This window comes from Passer domesticus, chromosome 3 (assembly GCF_036417665.1).
Source record: "Passer domesticus isolate bPasDom1 chromosome 3, bPasDom1.hap1, whole genome shotgun sequence".
Classification (NCBI taxonomy): Eukaryota; Metazoa; Chordata; class Aves; order Passeriformes; family Passeridae; genus Passer; species Passer domesticus.
The window spans coordinates 48,923,818-48,944,274 of NC_087476.1; the positions used below are offsets into that span (position 1 = coordinate 48,923,818).

The window sequence follows — 20,457 nt, forward strand, 5'->3', positions numbered from 1 at the left end:
TCATGGAGACAATCCAGACCCACCTGGATGTGTTCCTGTGTCACCTGCTCTAGGTGACCCTGCCTTGTCAGTCGGGTTGGACTAGATGACCTTCAGGGGTCCCTTCCAACCCGAACAGGTCTGTAATTCTGCAAGAAAACAAGGACAGTATAGGTTATTCACTTTAAAGATAATAATTTTTAAAAAGAGAATATTTGGTTAGTGTTGCTGGAAAAAGTAAAAATGGCCATTGCCAATAAACAGCCTTTATTGTGGTCAGCCACATGTACATCTCAACCAGCAAAAACCCCACTTAGAGCTCTTGTACAGGCAGTGAAATCAGACAAATTCCACAACACATTTCAGCTCTAATTAAAAACAAAACAAAACAAAAAAACCCCAACCCCCCCCCCAAAAAAAAAAAAAACAAACCAGTAATCATATTTTTTTTTCTAAAGGCAGGGAAACTTGTTACTGGTTATAACATATTGTTACACCTACATGTTGCCACTTCTTACTGGTAGCAGCTAACAGCAGTTGGGCTGAGACCAAGGCTGGGTAACAAACAATTTAGCTTTTGTTCCCTACAAAATTGCTCACTTAAAGCTCCATTCTGTTATGCCACCACTGTACCACACCATTAAGACAAACAAATGGGAGAGAGATTATAATGAGGACTGTTCAGATCTGGTGAGAATAAACCCAAGATAAGAGATGCCCTCACTTAGCATGATGAAGATGTAAACAGACTGAGTGAAAAATAGAAAAAGAAGGTACAAAACACAGAGATAAAATCAGAGTTAACTTGGGGCTACACACTTAGATGTTGGTTTCAGTTTAAAACACGTGTTTTGGTGAGAAGACGGTAAGCTGCTTTGTGGGTAGGGTGCTGTGCTAGGACCTGGGGATTTGTCCAACCCTTACCCAGACATCTTGCATTACATCAAACAACTTTAAACCTTTCCTATAACTTGGGTTTCTCTGAGGCTGCTCCTTCTCTACCTCCCAGTCATGTGGAGTAACAAGCCCACTGCCAAGAGGAAGACATTCAACAGCTGGTGGTGAAGGCCAGGTAAGAACAGAAAACATGACCACCAAACCAGTTCTGTGGCAATCTCAGAATTTTAATTCAAGTTTCCTTAGGCGGGTACAGATCCACAATGGCTATACATTAAACACGTCATGCTTTGTTCAGTTTGGCCACAAGATCAGTGCTCTTGGAGAGAAGGCTGACATGAAAAGGCCCATAGCTTGGTGAGACACAAGCGCTGCTGCAGCTGTCAGAGGGCTACAGCCTGGTGTGTGCACAACACTGAGCAGGAGTGCCAGCAAAACTGCATGTGGGGCCTGAAGAGCTGGAAAGAACACCACCAGCGGCAGTGAAGACCCATCCCTCCCTGGTTTCAAAGACAGCAGGATGTCCAGCATGGAGGACAATGAATGGCAAAGCATTACACATCAAAACATGCACCTGTGAGCGAGACACTGCATACAGCAATGACAGCAGAGGAATCCTTTATGGATAACCACACACAGCCAGGGAAATAAAGCACCTCTAGCAGCCATGCTTTGAAACATTACTGACAAAACGGGAAAAGGGCATCAGCTTTACCTGAAAACAGTTGCTATACAGAATAACAACTAGCACACACTAAATACTGAGATAAAACTTCCATTAAGCTCAAGAGGCTGGGTATGTGAGAAGAAAGGGCAGATAATTTTGATCTTTTTTACTGATATCCATGTCACAACAATTAACATTGTTGGGACAATGTTAATTGTTGTGCCCTGCCCCTCCTCTTTGCTGCCCAGGTCTCTTCACCTTGTAACCAGCTGACTGGTGCAGCTGACTCAGTAAAGCCGTTTTTACCCTGTCTTCTTCTGAAACAAAAGGCACAAAATATCCCCCAGAAAGGCTCTCTCCCAATATTCTTTTCATTTGTTCCTTCTGTGCTTTCTGTCTTCAGGCTTCCTTAAAAATGTAATTCCTATTTCTGTCACAGCATCACCCTTCAGTCTGTCCTGGAGGAAGGAAACTTCTGCTGCCAAGTGAACCTGGAAAGAATCAGGTCTGATCAGTTAAGCAAAGAAATGCCCAGTTTTCCACCCTCCTGCAGTACAATGAGCTTTTTCTCTCTCTCTTACCACAAGAGGACCCCCTTTCTCAGGTTTTATAGGAAACAGATATCTAAATTGCTTTAAAATTGCTTTCCCAACTAAGCTAACACAAAGGCAGTTTATAGACGCTGGAATTTATATAGCACATTACCCTTCTCCCCAGTGCTTTGTTTTCTTCTGAGACCCTAAATTGCATTCTTGATGATTTTGTGGTCACAGAATTTCCTAGTCATGTACTAAGACCTATGATATAATACTTTTGTTACTTAGTCGTGTATCAGATGCTGTAATTCTGAGACTGATGTATGTACATAACACTGCAGGGTTGAGTTTTTTGTCTCTTGAAATATAAGATCTCTGCTGAGTCAGATATTGACAAAAAACCATAAAGCAATCCAAAAGTAATCTCCCTGAAGAAGCTCTACAGGTCAGAAATTTTCAAATTATGCCTTTTATTTACTTCTTTGCAAAACCTTACGTTTAAGAACAAAATTTGGATTGCTGTCTGATACCCTTCTGATGCTTTGGTTTTAACATGATACGCCTCCACACTTTGTTCTCTCTTTCAGCAGGTACCATGGTAACCTGAGAATATTATTTATCTTGATGTATTTGGAAATAATCAGGGATGACTATTACTGGCTACAGCTGTGCAGGGAAGTGTGATAGGCTCCAGGAGCAGCGGAGAAACCCAACATGCCCCTCTGTCCCTCCACTTTAAGTGTTACCTGTCTTCCTGATCCCACCTGGCTTTTGCACCCAAGTCAGCCACTGAACAGACTGAACAGCCAGGCAGGGACAGTGTGCTTCTCTACTTCAGGATCCAGGATCAGCCTTTTTTATCTATTTTTATCTTTTTATCAGTCCTCTTTTATCTATCCTTGTCTTATATTTTATCTAAATATAGATATTTAATCCAAGAGGTTAAACAATACTGTATTTCCTACTTTTATCTGAACAAGTGATTTTATTTTCCTGTGCTTCTGAGAATTAACAAAGAATAGAGAAAACAGGTGTGCACTTCCTTACCATTTCCAAGGCACCTCGAATCACCCCACAGAGGAGGTTACAATAGCAAAGTGATGCTCGTTCCGCTGGCAGCTCCTCCACAAAGTCCACTAGTGGGTTTTTGTCCAGGATTAAGGAGAATTCATTCCCTGTGGCACTATTACAGCTCACACTAGGGGTGACCCCAAGGTACATCTTGAAAGCAACCTTCAAAAGAATGAAACTCTGCTGCTTAAATGTGTTGCGTGCAAACAAGAGGTGAAACTTTAAAAAGAAGCATCCTGTAGACCAATTTTACCCCAGGAAATAAGGGGAAAGAGCCAGACAGGATAGAAATCAAAGTACATTTGTCTCTTCTGTGATCAGCTTGAGCCAGCAATGCAAATCTAGAGCTGTGTGATGCTCCAGGAAAACACAGCAGAGAGCTGTACTTCTTTGAAGTTCCTACATTTACAACCCCACACAAAGTGGTTTTACTGTTATCACTCCTCTGCTTTCAGTCATGTCATACTCCCTTGGGACCATTAGCATCTATATTAGGTCATTCACTACCTCACCAGCAACTTCTGTAATCACAGCTCAAGATCTCCCGCAACTCTGATCTCCCCATCTGCAGTCTCTTCAAAAAACAAAACAGCCCACCAAGAACAAGACCTCCAAGACTGCAAGCAGCTGTTTACACGGAGCACCGCCTGCTTCCTTTCCTGGACGGGTGAATTGTACTGTGAATGTGCCCCATCTGTGCTCCGCAGCCGTGACATCACGGGTTATCTCGGCCGGGCGTGGGAGGCGGCAGAGAGGCGGGCTGCGCCTCCTCGGGAGCGCTCTGCCCCGCTGCAGAGAAGCTGCCGCGACTGCCGCCTCCCTAGTGAGTACCAGAGATGGATGCATTCCAAACAATCCTGAAGTTCTTTATGAACAGGAAAACCGCTATCGGTTACAGTTTTATGGCGCTGCTGACGATGGGAGGTGAACGTGTGTTTTCTCTTGTTGCTTTCAGATGCCCTTGCAGCAATGAAAACTTCAGGTACGGTTTGGTATTTCTCTTCTCGCCAGCTCTTGTTCTGCTGGTTATCGGATACTTCTTGAACAGCAAGACCTGGAAACTCTTTACAGGCTGCTGGGTGAATCCCAGGAAAATATTCCCCAGAGGGAATATCTGCCATTTCTTTTACGTCTTTGGACAAATCACTTTAAATGCTCTGGTAGCCCCAGTGATGTGGCTTTCCGTGGCTTTGCTCAACGGGACTTTTTACGAATGTGCCATGAGTGGCTTGAAAAATCCTGCCTACTTACAAGCAGTGTGCCACAGCAAATCGGAGAGCTGTTTTGAAGAGCTACACAAAGTAGCCTGTGACAAAAGCTCCCTGCCCTTTTCAGAGAGTGATGAACTGAAAAGAACACTTCAAGCACAGTCCCAGGTAAGAAAAATTATAAAGAAAGACCATTATCCAGGTTGTACTGCTGCTGGGATTTATCTGTGGCAGATCCTGATGTCAGAAGTTTTGTTAAAACTGTTTGCTTCATGTAAACCATGTTTTGGCAGACTTGCAAAATACAGTCAATCCATCTTTTGGTTCAGTTTGAGCTGCTTCATATTTCTTAGGGGTCCCCACTGGTGGAAGGGTCAATAAGACCAGAAAACCTAATGCTTTCTTCCTGAATGGAGATTGCTTTAAGGAGGGGGGAAAAAAGCCCAGCTGGATTATTTAGGAGGCTGATGTCACCCCATTAAAGGTGTCGGTCCTATTAAAAAATTCATGCCACACAGTCACATTTCAAATCATTGTGATAATTGTAGGGAATTTTTATGTCACTAATAGTAGAAAAATAGTGGAAAATAAGGTTTGTAAAATATCTTTTGACTGCTTACATAATATGTTTCTATTTGTGTTCCTCATTTTCATGATGACAAATGTAAACGTGTTTTTGTCCTGCTTGGAGGAAGTGAGAAACAATAAAGCAAGCAGATCATGCAAAGCTGAGATCTTACTACGTTCTACAGTATTTGTGCAGTACAGTTTTGCTCTCTGCAATGTAATGCAAATAAATTCAGAGGCAAAAAATCAAAACGGTGGAGAGAATTTTAAAAAAGCTACAGAAAAAGGGAAAACAATCTGTGGAGCCAGCAACTCTTTGTCAGGAATTGTATCCATCTGGAACAATTTCCTTTCCAAGAGCTGGTTTTATTTTTAAGTCCTCGTGCAAATAGGACAGAGACTGCCTGCAGACAAAGCAATTTGTTTGTTAGTTTTAGAAGGCAACAACAGATAGTGCTTAAGACTTTAAGCTTTATGTATAGGAAATACTGAAAGATCAGGGATTCAGTATTAGCATGAGAATATATGAGTTCATTTTCCAAGCTGCAAGAAAGTGAAAAACTGCTAAAAAGAGTGATTTTTCAAATACCCATAAAAATCACTAGTCAGCACAAAGTGATTGGGAAACATAAAGGAAAGCTCTAACTATTCTTCCATACTAGTTCCTAAGAATAGCTGTTTGTCAAGCTTCTCTGTTTCACAGACTTTCCTGAAGAAACTTTCTACATTCCATCAGCTAAACACAGATTTTTATTGGTGGTTATTTTTCTCAACATCAGTGCAAAGGTTCACATGAGAAAGGATGCAGCTCTCCATATCATCACCATTAGAGCATGGGAATTCAGTTCCAATGCATACAAGCCTCTGAGCCCTAGAATAATTGTCCCACACTGGAACTTTTTCCAGGGTTTGAAAACAAGTTTAATTTTTATTTTTTTAACACATTGCAGTGGATTAGATAAGTAAAACCATTGGCTAGGCCAGTGGCACAAGGCAGGAAAAATTGTGTTCACACTGCTGCTCTCCTTAGAGAAGAACATCCCACAATAACCATTTCAAGCACATTTTTCCATTCTTGCCCCTTGCTGAGCAAGTAATTATGGAAGTAGCTCTTTCTTTTAAAATGCTCTTGACAAAACTTTGTCCAAATCTGAAGCTGCTACAGAAAAAAGAAATTGAGTGATGCTGGTTAATTATGTGGTTGTTTTGTTGGAGGTTTTTTCTTATTAAAAAGAAGTCAGAAAATAAAACACCTAACAGTGGTCACAGTTTAAAAGGCTGATTGATTTGGGACTAAAGTTACTTGCCCTTTTTGGTTTTGTAGTTCTTCATGATTCAAAATTAGTAATTCTTGTTGGGTAGTTCTATGTAATGCTTTTAGCACTTAGAAAACACTTTACCATTTACCAAAGAGACACCAAGAGGAGCAGTACTGAGAAGCCTCTGTGCTGATGGACTTAATCTTTCTCTTCAGTCCTGTCTTGGTTTGAAAAGACAGGTGTCTGCTAGGGAAGGCAGGAGCCTTCCTTGAAATGTTAAATGTACACCCCCTCCCTCCAAATTATTATAATTTTGAAATTAAGGGGCTCTCAGGCAAAGATATGGGAATAGGAATAACAGTTCTTTATTAGGAAAATTAAAAATACAAATGCAATAGTACAAGAAAAGAAAAGAAACCACTGACAGAGTCAGAATGCAACTTGACACCCTGTGAGTGAGGGTGCTGGTACCAGTCTCGTTAAATGGTGGCTGCAGTAATGGAGTGACAGATGTGGTTCTGCTGAAGCAGTGATCCTGTAGATAGATGGGTGTAAGTTTTCTCTGAAGGTCTGGTAGCAGTGTAAATGGGCCTGGTCTTCCCCTGGGAATCCAGTGGAGAAGACAGTTGCTCCTCTGGGAATCCAGTGGAAAAGGCTGACTGTGATGTTCCTAATCTCAGATTATATCCAGGCAGGAATGTTTGGCTCCTCCCCCTGGGCAGAGCTTCTCACAATGGCATGATATAATTTTTATCAGTCATGCAGTGAGACTCACTAGCCCATGAACAGCAGATATCTCCAGGGAGGGGAGGATTGGTTGTGGAAGAGCTAAAGAAAAACTGCCCAATTAACAGAAGATAACTGCCCCACCTTTAACAGATGGGAATAGAATACACACGCCCATTTCCAACGTAAGACATGTCCCCATGTGGATGTCCCATTAACATCACGGCCAGCACCAAATGCAAACAAAGTGACCACACTTTGTCAGACATTTGTAATTCAAGTAGCATTTTCACTTGGGTCTTTTTAACCTGAAACTGATTTCTTTTGCCTTCCCAGATTTTAGGCTGGTGTGTGATAGTTACCACAGCTCTCCTCTCCCTGCTAACCACTTGCTGTGCCAGCTGCCAGTCAAAAGTCAGCCACCTCCAGCTGATGTTCTGGAGAGTGTATGAGGGGACGGAGAAGGAGCAACTGGAGCAGATTTTCCAACTGTATGCCACCAAGCTGAGCGAGCGAAACCTGAAGTGCTTTTTTGAAAACAAGGAACCAGAACCCATTTCCCTGCCAGCTTTCCAGGCATGGGAAGATGCTTCCCAGCTGTACTCTTTCAGCAACAGCAAACAGCATTATAGCACGATTCACAGGCTAGTTGAAGAAGGCCAGAAAGGAACCAGTGAGGAAAGAGAGACATTGCTGGACCTTGCGGACAGAAGGGAAGTACCATAGACCAAGTATAATTTCAGCATTTTTTATATCTTGTTAATATGGCATACTTCTAGCTGGTTTTGTCTCTGTATTCTTTTCACAATGGCCTCTTTCTTATTCATCATGTTTTCCCCCTGCTAGTTACTTGCTCCAAAAGGATGGAATGAAATTATTTCTCTACACAAGTGAAAAGGCTGAAGTTCTCCACAGCACCCAGACTTCACATCACTGGCTCAGCATCAAGAGTTGACATCACAAAGAAAGGAAAAATGGCTTCTACAAGAGGGTTTTAACAACATGCTATGCAAAATGTGCTATAGTGTGCTTGTAAATCTAGAGACTATCAACAAGTAAAGTAGTTTAAAGTGTGTGAATATAATAACAAGATATGTGTGGCTTTCTGACAGCGCACAGAAAGTAAAGGTTTTCTGTCCAGGTCATTTCCAGGCCAATTGCAGGTGCAGACTTGTTTTGAGGCACCAGTGATCCCTCAAGGCTTCTCTGTCTTTGGATATTTTGTCTTTGTAGAACATCTCCCTATTATCTGCTCCCACTCTAGACTTTCTCTTTGTATGGATATAAAGTTCTAGTTTTGAGCAAGTTTCAGGCACTGGGTGCAGCCTGTAGTGCTATGTAATATTGTTGTTTCTGGGCCTGCAGCCAATGTTCAACAGAAGGTCTGGAAGGAAATTCCACTTTTTAAGACAAGAAAATATTTTTCCAGAAGACTGACTTTCATTTTTTTGAATACCCTAGGAAATTTTAGTGTCTGGAGCGAGAAGAACCAGCAGGTGAGGCAACTGCATAGTCAGTGCCTCTGACAAACACATTTCACCCCAGAGCCCTGTGCTTATGTCACTCACTTGGAATTCATCACATGACTCTCAGGGTGTTCAGAGTATTCGCAAATGCTTTATAAAGGGAGAACAAAGTTACTTTCCCTGGGGTGGCTGGGCAGGCTTTTTTGTAGCATTTTATTGCCAGTCTCTCCGAGTCTGCAAAGAATCATAGTTTTGCTGTGCTTGAGTCATGCTCTTCTCAACAAACCAGGATATCCTGCCCAGCTGTTCTCATACTCATTGGGTTTCTTCAGCGGGTAAAAGCATCTATATACAGACCATTACTCTTTATGAAATAAAACAGAAGTGTTACTTCAACTCTCTGCTTAGAATTTTGTCCTTATGTTTTCAAGAACTTGTGACCTTTGAGACAACGTTTTAAAGTTCTTTCATCCCAGATGACCCACTAAGCAGCACACTTAAAACATGTTATATGCTTGAATGAGCCTGCTGTAGCTGAAAGCACAGATGCAATACTGCCAAAATGAAAGTCACAACAGCAGATGTGTGACACTGTGCCTGGCACATACACCAACCATTTTCTCCCCAGGAGCTTCTCCTGGTATAGCACTTACCTATTTGCAGTCTATACGACCCCTCCTACTTGTCTTGGTTTTATCCTTCCTTTTGAGAACTGCCCCAGCATCTTCTGTCCAGCCCCAATTCTCCTCCTCCCTGCACACACGGGGAGAAAACACACACTACCCCTTGGGCCAAATTTCCCTTTCCAAAACTGTCTCTCCACCTCTTTCCTCAGAAAATCAAAGCAAGCAGGGATGTAATGGGGAGGACAGCAGGTAGGTTAATGAGTTGGTCAAAGAAATATGGGAAACAAGTGGGTTGAGGTAAAGAGGTGTGATGTAATAGCTGGGACACAGAGGCAGAAGCATAGCTGGTAGAGTGAAGGGTAGGAGAACAGAGTGATCCCACTTAGAGCTTTTGGTATCCTCTTTTCCCTCAGAAGAAAGCTTAGGACTCTGCACCTGAGTAGCCCAAGCCATCTGAAATGGCAGCACTTCCCAGCCCTACCTTCTGCTTTATTGTGGAGGGGCAAATCCAAGATGAATTTCCCTCTCCCCCTCCTTGCCTGCTTCATGTTTGCAGGTAGCTTATGTTGAGAGTGTCTCCAGCCCCAAGAGCAGCTGCTGAACATTTTGTGCTGCAATGTGTGCCTGGTAGGAGCCAATCTCTCCCTGATCCCCATTCTCAGGGCTGTGTGACTCTTTTATCAAAACACCTGCGACTCAATGCAATTTCTGTGTGGATCCTAGAATACTTCTGTGAAAACAGACTGAAATAACAGCCAGTTTGACCCTATCTTTCCAACTGGCATATGGGTTTGAAAAATTTAACTTAGTCCTTCAAGGGGATATTGCAAAAGCTGCTTTCCATCAGCATTGTTTCTGAATCCAGCAGCTACCATGGCAGCTCAGAAAGAGACAAGACTATTGTCAACACTGTCCAAAACAAACTGGAGGGAGAGAAAAACACCCAACAAATAAAACCAAACAGCAAGATCAACACTTTCTGCTGGAAAATTTAGATTTTGCATTAATTTTGATACCTGTCAAAATAGGAGTATACAAGAAAATAGGAAAATTCTCTTTAATCCTCTGTGCTCTGTCCCTCAGTTTGGTCTTTAAATTCTCTTAGCTCTTCTTCCACTACACATCTGCTGCTCCATCAAACTTGAAGTCTTTGTTATAAGAATAAAGACTTTTTAACCATGCTAAGCCCTCATATGCTCTCAATTTAGTTTCAGCTGTACTTTGCATTATGGTATGATGAATCTGTCCAAATTCTATTGTTAAAAATTCCTATGTAAAAGAGAACTTGCAAGGAAACTATGCAAAAGAAGTAGCTGGTTTGAAACGGAGCGCCAAATTGCAAAGATATAGAGTGAAAATTGTGAAAATGTCTTGGCAGGAACAATAATTTAAATGCATAGATAAGCAAATAAATGAATATAAAAGACTTTTTTCTTAAAACCAAGCTATAACTGAACAGCAACTACTTTAAAACCACCATTTACAGCTTCTCAGAGGATAAAAAAAGGTCTTCTCAGTCGTTGTGACTCCAAAAGACTAGAAGGTAAAATGAATGAGGTGGTTTAAAACTTGCATCCCATAAATCTGTCTCGTTTTTATTGATGAAATGGAAGAAGAATGTCTGTTTAGACACGTACATAGGCTTGCCAGCAAAATTATGCCCATTTAAAGTAAAACCTCACTTTTGAAAATGTTATTTGCAACTCTATGACATTATACACTGCTTAATGAGAAAATAAATCTGAACAGTTTGAATTAAAAATGTATCTCTGCCCTTTTTAAAAAACTCAGTCAGAATTCCATCTCTCTCAAGCAGCAAGAATAAAAATCATTAACATTTTGATGGTGCTCAAACACAGCCTAGAATTACTGGAATATTTAGGAAGCCACTAACTTTTCAGTCCCTCTACATACTACTGGGGACTTTTCACTTCCAAACTTTTTATGCATGTCATGACACCAAGTACGGACTGTTAAAGAAATTGAAACTATGATTTCAGACAGCATAATAGCAAGATTAATGAAGGACCAGAATTCATCTGCTTAAAAGGGGAAAGGCAGCCAAAATAATATTTCTGCTAGCATACTTTTTATTCTTAGTATTTTTCCTGTCAGTGTTTGGAAAGAGGAAGATATAGTAAAGGTTTTGCCATCTGTTGCCGATTCCAAACTTCTCTTCTGACCTTTCCTTTACTCTCCACAGTGCAGCACTTCAATGTCCTGTTTACTGTCTACCACAGTAGGCTGTATTACTTAGCACAGCAACCTGCTTATGCATTTCCTTCTCCCTGCTGAGATCTAAAAACCAACATTTACCAGCTTCATAAATTCTGCCAGCTCTGTCAGACCTTCAAACTGGCCATATGTCAATATCCAGGGACCTTGTGTGGCAGCACCTTCCATGACACAGGAAAGGACTTTTCCTGTCCTACAGCTCTGGACAGGGGGTGACATGGTTGGATTACCCCATCCTTTGTTATTGCCCCCCAGGGAGCTCTCTTCAAAGACCTCCAGAGATGTTAGTTTCCTGTGCTCACAGGGTACTGAGTGTCCACGATAAAGCCCATCTCTGCAGCCACTGCTTTTCAGGAACAGATTTATCCTTAGGCACTGTTTAATCCAGCCTGTGAGCCAGCACCAGTTTGCTGTGGACCAGAGGGTGTGGTCAGGCTGCTTCCATCGCCGGCACAGACAAACATCTCCTCGTGTTAGTGAAGGTAATATAAACATTAGATCTAAAACCAGAAGCTGTTTTTTGCAACTCATTAGATCAGATCAATTATGTCAAGGTCTTTGAAGATAAATTGAACTAAAAATTTGTTTTTGCAGGATTATAGAGAAAAATTATCAACCTCATTTCAAAAGTAATCCTCAGTTAGATTCAAATTCTGAATCCCATCTTGGACATTACTTCTTCAGCTGGGCTTTGTTGTTAATATCATTCCTCAGTTGGTTTCCATTTCTTCCCCCAATTTGCCAGAAAGCCTACTTTCACATGTCCTGTTTCATGTCTTTTCTAACTCAATCCCAACTGTAACCCTGCCAAGTCACAGGATCAACATGAGAAGACAGAGAACACCATGGGAACTCAGTGTAGAAGGGCTCACTTTGGCTCCTCATCAAAACTTGTTGGCCCTTCTCCAGGCCAGTATAAATTAGCCCAGGCTTTGCAATCTGAACCAGTGGTGGAAGATTTAAGCTCCCAATTACTGCTTTAGGTGCACCTTTCCTCCAGTATTTATTTCTTAACCTGGGAAGCTGGCTTTGTAGTTCTCTTTTTTTCTTTTTTTCTTTTGCTTCATCTCTTTCCATTTCCACAGGGAACACCCACAGCCTGATCTTACAGACTTCTTTGTTTTCCAAAGAACTGAAGGATAATAGCTATGTTAACAGGAGGTTTGGCTTTAACTACTTGAATTGCCGAACTGTCTTAATTACTTTAACTTTGAACTGGTTTTACTCATCCTCAAACAGATTTGTACTTCTGAAGACAATGCAGTTAAACATTTAAGCACTTTCTCCTGGCTGGGAACACTCTTGCTGAAGAGTTAAGGAGATCATGTAAACAGCTTTGTGATTCTGAGCTAAAAACTGTAGTAGAGTATTTGCAGCTCCTTACTGGGTCACTTTAGACATGTTTTGTTGGCATGTGTCTCAGACAAATGTGCTTGAAGATTATTTAAAAATTGTTTTGCCAAAGAAATGTGAAAATGCTGTACATATCACATTTTGCCTCAGAAATGTTCTACTCCTACTACAGAACTCCTTTTAGTTTGCTAAAAATAGTCTTTCAAGGGACAGTGTGTGCTTTAATGTTTGTCCCAGTCTTTCCAAGTAATTTTTTACTTCTCTTAATCAGTCTCTTTGGAAGTACAAGCTGCAGAGAAATAGTGCCTTTTTCCATTGTTAATTTCTCACTGCACTTTGCTGTTGAATACCATGTACTTAAGAATGAAGGTTCAACTGTAATAATGCATTTGTAAAGAAAGGAACTATGAGGAATAAGACCCAGAAAACCAGGTATCTGACATATATGTGAAAATAAAGTACTAATACCACCTGAAGAAGAATGCAAAAGTGAACAAAAATTCGATTTTGCAGCCTGCTATAATTTTCTTAAATGAGGCAGTGTATTTTAAAACAGTGATTGAAATGCTGCTTGTCTCATCCATTTCATTCAGCTGCCTTCACCATTTCCAATGGATCATCTGTCCTAGCTCAGCTTCTTACCCGGAGGAATTTTGTTATGTATTCTTATTTAAATTTCTCTTTGAAATTCCCTAGAATTCTAACTTGCCAATGGGGGCAAAAGTACATTTTTAGAAACCTGTGTCTTTGTTGTCCAACAGAAGTGTGAGCAGCTGCTCAATGAAAGGGAAATTTCCATCAAAGTAGGAGAAAGTACCTGCTCTGATTTTATCTTTTTGATTTTATTATTAGATTTGTGGGCAGTCAGGAAAATGTTCCTCTCATTTTCCTTTCTTACAGTTCTTCTTTGCTACCACTGAGATTTTTCATTTTGCACAAAATCCTGCAGCTTGTTCTTAATATTACCATTTAAAAGTAAAAATATATCTAAGATAGTTATGGCAATGATGAGAAAAGTCAAATGGCAGAAGTAAAAATATAAAAGTTTAACATCTGTATGAGACAGTTAAGACTTATTCTCCTAGGAAGAGATAAAAGGAAGGGAATATATGATTCTAAGATCACTCAATCTGATGATGCTTTAGAAAATACAAATCTTATTTACCTGTGCAATCATGTGTGCCGTTTCAGAGTAACTACGGCACTTTTTCACAGCTGAACGAGCCAAAAAGTCATCAATCAGTCTTATGCCGATGCTGTATCCCCTGAGGAGGAAACAAGGAAAGGCAGCATTTAAAATGGGGAACTTCTTTCCACCTGCCATCTCCCTAATGCGTCTCTTGCGCTTCCTCAGCAAAACAGCTGCATGATCCTAATTGAGGGACTTCAGTAACAACACATTTTGCTGGTCTACATTCTTCTTTCTACTACATTTTACAGCACAGTGGGACTGCTGTTCATGCAGTCATTTAAGGAATCATACTTCTTTAAGCATGATACTCCTGGCAAGGATGATATGAATTGTCTACACAGTTTTTCTTTACATTGTCTATACGTATGGACACCAACCCTGGGCACCCTCATTGCAGCATTCAGCTGCCATAGGAAATGCAATCACACCTGATCTCTTTCACTTTCTCCTCTTACCTCTTCACCTCATTCTTCACTCTTCCTTCACAATTATCTGTTTGTCTTTTTTCCTAATGTTATTTCTCTTCATCTAACTAGTTGATGAAAAAAAATTCAGAAGTTGTTAGTTAACACATGCTACCAATAGGTAAGGCTTTATAAAGGGAAGGCCTTGTAACATGGCTCCAGCCTGGTACTTAGGCTAAGTAGAAGGGAACTATGGGAGACTCAGCTGGAATAAGGATAGAGAAACATCAGAGATGAGACATGAGAGATGTGAGACATGCTGTGTGACTGCCACGTGTCCACATGATGTCCACATGTGTAGGGTTGTTACTTGACTTGGGCTTGTTGTGCCTTAAAACTGTGTAAACCAGTAACAGGCTAACTGCTTAAAAAGGCTGGGGTTTTGGCAATAGGGAGCAATCCTTGCTACCTGCCTGGGGATCCTGCGTCATTCATTACCAGAATTTTGGTACACTGCCACCTCCATTTTGTATTTAAAATACTACAATTAAAAAAAAAAAAAAACCACAAAAAACAAAACAAAACAAAACAAACAAACAAAAAACCCAATGACAACAACAACAACAACCACACACAAAAAAAAAAAAAACCAAAAAAAAAAAAAACCAAAAAAAAAAGAACCAACCACCAAACAAAAAGGGATGGAAGATAATGGAATTTTATAAAACAAATATTCATTCCTAGCTCTGACACATTAACAAAGGCCAATAACTTCTTAGTGTGCAAAACAGCTGTGACTCCAAACATTTTCTGAAAAATGGAAGGACATCGACACAAACATCTTGTAAGAATGGGTACTCAGGCTACAAATGTTTTTAGGAAATTCTTCATTCCCAGTTATGTGGATATTGGCAGTGTCTGCTTGTTTGTCAGAGGCCCTACACCCTCAGTGAAGCAGCCTGAACTCAGTGGATTTTTTTACTGGTTTGTGTACAACATCTTTGGCTAGAGAACAGTGAGCTGATGACGAGACCAAAATTGGGTTTGGCAGCGTGAAGATTAAAATTGCAGTATGTCATGTGTCTAGAAACAATTAAATATTTATCTATTGCCTAAGTATCAGTATCAATAACATTGGCAAATGTGTCATCAACATTTAGCAAGGTGTATTAGTGACACAGAAGACTACTTAGATACATTTCAACTTTTATGCCCTAGATTTGCAAAGTCAAATTAATAACAGACTGGTAAGCAGCTACTTGGCAACTGTACAGTGAAAAACACCCTTCTCACTACAGACTATATATGTACACAGAGAGAGAGAGATAAGCACACTGTCCCCACCTGTCACAGGTCTGCTGAGATGTGAGGTTTCTTTGTGAAGCTGGGCTGTTTCATAATCACAGAAGTAAACACATTGTTTTAATGAAACCTGACATTATATGATCAAGTCTTCCTCAAAACAAAAAGATTTCATAGAAACAACAACTGCAATAATGAAAACATAAGGAGGAAAATCTGTCTTCACATCTTCCAAAACTGCTCTCTAGTAATTTCTATCATGGCATCATTGAAGAAGCGTGTGCATATTTCAAAGGTATGATTTTCACCAGAGCTGAATGAAAGACGAATATTAAAAAGTATCTGAGGGATGTTATCCCTTATAAGTTTGTGAATAAATTACTTTTCTTTTTCCCAAACAATGATTTTTTTTCTTAATTTATTCTCATGGATAGTTATTGGACTACAGCTAGTTTGCAAACTTTCAGGTTAATAGTAAAGTGGTCAGGGTATTCTGTCCTCTGTGATTTTTGTAAATCCATTTTGCATGTCCACTTTGCCCAGAAATATAAGCCTTATTGTTCTGACAATGGCCTTACTATATGTTCTTGTTGACCAGCTAAAAAGTTGTTTCTCGCTGATTTTCCATTATATTGTTATTTTTATGGTAAATGTAATGCCTAGGAATCTCAGTCAGCATGACGGGGTTTGTAAACATTGAATCTTCATTTTCTAAGGTTATCCATGTAAAAATCCACCTTCACTGACCTTTTGTGCTATCTCACTCATTGCTGTAAGGTTCTTTAAAGGTGAGAGGATCATTTGCCCCTAACCCAGTAAGGGATACAGGATATGAAATTTAGAAGATTATATTAACAATGAGCATAACTAAAGGATCAGGAAGGAACAAGTGTAAGCTATGAAAACAATCCTGACACTCTTCCTCAGCACATTAAAAAGCTAATTGTTGATTTTAATTCACAAATTAGTGTTGTTTCTGTTGACAGAATATTGAACCTTTTCCTTGTCTTCTCAGTAACCATAGACAGACTGCTGGAAGTTGTGAGATAACAAACAAAAAGCTGAAAGGTAATATATATGTAAACAAGTATCATTATGGATAAAACTGAACATTTAAAGCAGTACTTACATTCTATCTAAACAGGCATTGACATCTTCATCTTTTTCATACTCCTTGCACAGCTGGGCTACCAAAGCCCCATATGTGAGTACAAAAAGTTCTCTGCTCTGTCAGAAAATAAAAAAATCAAAAATTAAGTGACCTAAAATCCAACTCTTCCACATTTTTAAGCTGCTGCTCATTAAAAGCAAGTAAAAAAAATTTAAATCAATAAAGACATTTTTGTCCATGGATACATAATCACTGAAATCCTCATTTCAAGCATGACAGAATCTATATTCATCCTCACTTGAGTTTGCAAGGGATTTTGGTTGTCAGAAGTACCGTTTCTTGGCACACTCAGGTTTACTATCATCACTAATTCTTGCATCTTGATTGTATGCTGGATTGACAAATTCTGTCAAGTGCCATCCAAGAATAATAACAAACAGCAGCAGGGAAAGAGGCAATGAGCTATTAATCCTTCTGCAGTAGCACAACAGTTCACAAAGGTAGGGTTGATCTGATTCAAATCATTAGCTGCTTTCTCTAAAAAAGTAAAAAGTAGATAAAAATTTAGCTCAGAATAATGAAAAAATACTATAATTCTGTACAAGGGTAAAGAATAACAGCAAGATGAAAGGGACTGCAAGGATTGCAGCCCCCAAGGAACATGGAGAGCAACTGAAGATGTCAAAGATGTATCTCTGCACAGGTCCTGCCACATGCAGGGGTCTTCAGGTCCTCAGATGTGCAACAGTTTGGAGGAGAGTTTCCTTCTCTCCCTGCCCTGTCAGATCACATGCATGCACTGCACAACTGTCTGTATTTAGCAGGAGTAGCAGCTGTCCTTTAAGTGAGAGGGTAGGTTGACTCTTACTAAACTTCTTCGACAGGAATTAATTAAAGGAAGTGCTACAGCCCTGTGACATGGTCAGACCAGAGCTGCTTTTTGTCTCTAGCCTGTGGAAAAATAAGAGTGAATACCAATAAAAACAACAGAACAAATCACACTAGCAAACTAAGAACAGCTGGGTGGAAAGATTTCGTCCTGCTTCCTTTGCATCCAAAGTTTGGAGTTTAATCAGTGTTGCTGTTTTACTAAGTCATTGTTCAAAATCTTAAGCAGAACCATTTTCCAAACTCACATCAGTGATAACTCTTGTTTAAAATAATGTGCTCTTGGCCGAATTCTCAGTAACAAGTTTTCAATGGAGTAAATGGATGTCACACAGGTCCTTTGTTATTATTGTTCAGCAAAAAGTCTCTGTTGCAACAAGAAAATTACCTCAGAGAAACTTAAGCATAATATATCAATGTAGTCAAATTTATCAGCCACACTTGCAATCCATTGGAATACTTTTTGACCATAAACTTAGGTATATTAACTGTAATTTTATTACACTCTCTTATTTGTTTTTCAGTGAAGACCTCTGTCCTCTTTTCAGAAATTGATACGACATTGTCTTAAAGTCTTCTGGAATTTTTCCACTGCCCAGTTCCTGTCAAAAATCACCATTCACCATAGAGAAAGCCCTAAGGCTCCTGAAGAATGGTTTGTGTGGAATGGAACCATTCAAGCACAGAACAGAGATCTCCTTCTCCCTGTGTTTCATTGAATGACTATCTAACCACAGAGCTACATAAACTTCCCTGGCATTTATATCTTAGACCATAAACACTTGAAGCACGTAGACTTCTGTTTTGGAACAGATTGCAGTCTCAGAACCTTTGTGCCCCTCTTTCCCAAGCCTGTACAGAATCCCAGCACTAGAAATAGGAGCGATAAATGCTGCTCGCAGCTCTGCTCTTGTATCATCAATCTTATCCCTATGCTTTCAGTACTTTCAGATTGTTCAGAAACAGGAGTGTATAAAATGCATCAATAAAATAATAGGCTATTACTCCATGCACAATTGGAATAACACATTACAAAAATGTCTTACTATTTTGTGGTTCTCCTGCTTTCTTCCTGGTGATCGAGACATGTTGCTTGTGTAACTCCTGATGTATTGAATTGTCAGTTTATATGTTTTCTTCCTCAAGCAGTACAGTCTTCTCTCAATCTTTCTCTTCTCTTTTCTCCTCTCTGCTCTTCTGTCTTTTGCACGAGATGTGTTTGCTGCAGTCTGTAATGCTGCTGATGCTCCTCCTATTCTCTGAGTGCACTGAGCCCTTTGGGAGGAATTTGACTGAACAGATCTGCCACTGTCCACAACATAAATAATCACTCTGTCCATAGGAATGGTTTGTAATCAAATACACAGCGAGCACATGGGAAGTCAAACAGAACAGGTCTTACATTTTTAGGGACAGTAAATTAAATTTGTTGTTTCTATCAGACTTTGGTGTTTGGAGAACTAAGAAAACCTTCATCTCTGAAGAACAAAAACACAATTGCAAGGTACTGCTGTACAAGGGAAATAAAAATTGATTGTTTTCAATCTAAAGAAGCTATAGTAGTCTGCCAACTCTGACTGCTGTAATCTGGTGAGTGTAGTCTGCCTAAGTTGGGGAAGTATGGCTTTTAAGGCACTGCTACCACCATGTTTGTGTAAACCTGCCAGGGCAGATTGAGAGAACTCGGCTTCCCAGAGGAATAAATTCTGTACCTGTACAGCTGCCAGCTTGTGCAAATGGCACTTTCACTAACCATGTTCCTAAGGGGTTTATATAATTATAATTCTATCATTCTTAACTTGTTATAGCCCATATTTCTTAATATCCTTGCAATGACCATCCAGGCTTAGTTAATCTATTTTGCCCTGTGGTAAATTTTGCCTATGAGGTGAACTTTGATGATGGCCACTGGTGAATTTAGAAATTAATCAGGTAGTTGTCATTCCTTATAGGATTTACCTGAACATACATTCCAACTGAGTCCTCTCAGGAAAGGAAGTAAAAATATATGGCCCTCTCCTTAATAACAGTCATGTTGTTATTAAATTTCTGTTAACTAATAGATCCAGAGCTAGAATAAAATTACAGACATTTACTACAACAGATACACAGAAGGCATTCAGTTGTGATTCATTTGGGATAAGGAAGATTAATTTATTTCAAAAAATGGTAGTTTAAAGTATGACACAATTCAACCAGGGAAAATAAAGATTTTCAGCTTTTTCTGCGTAAAGTTCAGTCATCCTGACTGCTTTTATTTCACACAGAATGAGCTTGTATTGACAATTTTACAATGTAATTGCCTCTTCCATTTTTTTTTTATTTTTCAGGTGCTCTTCTGACCCTGTAAAACCTTATTCCATTTTATAAGTGAAACAATTGTAGGCACTTCTCACATCTAAATTGTAATAAATTTTAAAAGCCAGACATTACAATTCTCTAGATAGTTACTTGCATTTCTAAACTGAGTCTGAGATGGGTTTGTTTCTCTGACTGTCTCCAACTAGTGACAGGCACCAAATATGTCTCATATTGCAAGAGTAACCCCATATTCCACAAGAAAGAGTATTGCATTACATTAAAAAAAAACAACCTGTAAGATTATAATTAGTATAATTCAACTTTAGTGAACCCACTACAAAGCACTTAAGACTACTCATAAATGAGCAAAATTCTATTTATCTGGTTCAGAATATATATGGATTAATTACTTCAGCCTGCATTATTAATACGATAATCATGTGGGAACCCTGTGTACCAGACAGTGCAATGGCAAGGACACATCAACATCCTTTGAAAAATACAGACTTGCCCACATGCATCCAAGTAAATTCACACATATATTGCTATTTATTGAGTACAAGGTACTGCATTTTGAAAGGTTTGCACATTATTGGGAAAACAAAGCTGAAATGGTGGATCCAAATAAACTGGGAATTCAATGGCTCCAGCGAGGGAAACAAGTCCTTA

General features: G+C 39.7%; 2 protein-coding genes across 3 annotated transcripts; one reads left to right on the top strand and one right to left on the bottom strand.

Moving 5' to 3' along the window:
- Positions 1–1,082: 1,082 nt before the first annotated feature.
- On the bottom strand, positions 1,083–19,517 carry TRAPPC3L (trafficking protein particle complex subunit 3L). Of its 2 annotated transcripts, XM_064412994.1 has the most exons (5): positions 18,534–19,517; positions 16,618–16,715; positions 13,756–13,855; positions 3,127–3,312; positions 1,083–2,034 (listed from the first exon to the last, which is right to left on the bottom strand). In XM_064412994.1, the coding sequence occupies exons 1-5, from the start codon at positions 18,825–18,827 to the stop codon at positions 1,915–1,917; spliced, it is 798 nt and encodes a 265-aa protein (XP_064269064.1). In that variant the 5' UTR covers positions 18,828–19,517; the 3' UTR covers positions 1,083–1,914. The 2 variants fall into 2 exon arrangements, 1 of the variants encoding a protein (XP_064269064.1); XR_010358623.1 differs by lacking the exons at positions 1,083–2,034; positions 13,756–13,855; positions 16,618–16,715; positions 18,534–19,517 and adding an exon at positions 3,658–3,796 and having other exon boundaries at positions 3,177–3,312.
- On the top strand, positions 3,942–8,772 carry CALHM5 (calcium homeostasis modulator family member 5). Its single transcript, XM_064412993.1, has 2 exons — positions 3,942–4,526; positions 7,247–8,772. Exons 1-2 carry the CDS (start codon positions 3,987–3,989, stop codon positions 7,634–7,636), a joined length of 930 nt encoding a protein of 309 aa, XP_064269063.1. The 5' UTR covers positions 3,942–3,986; the 3' UTR covers positions 7,637–8,772.
- Positions 19,518–20,457: the final 940 nt, after the last annotated feature.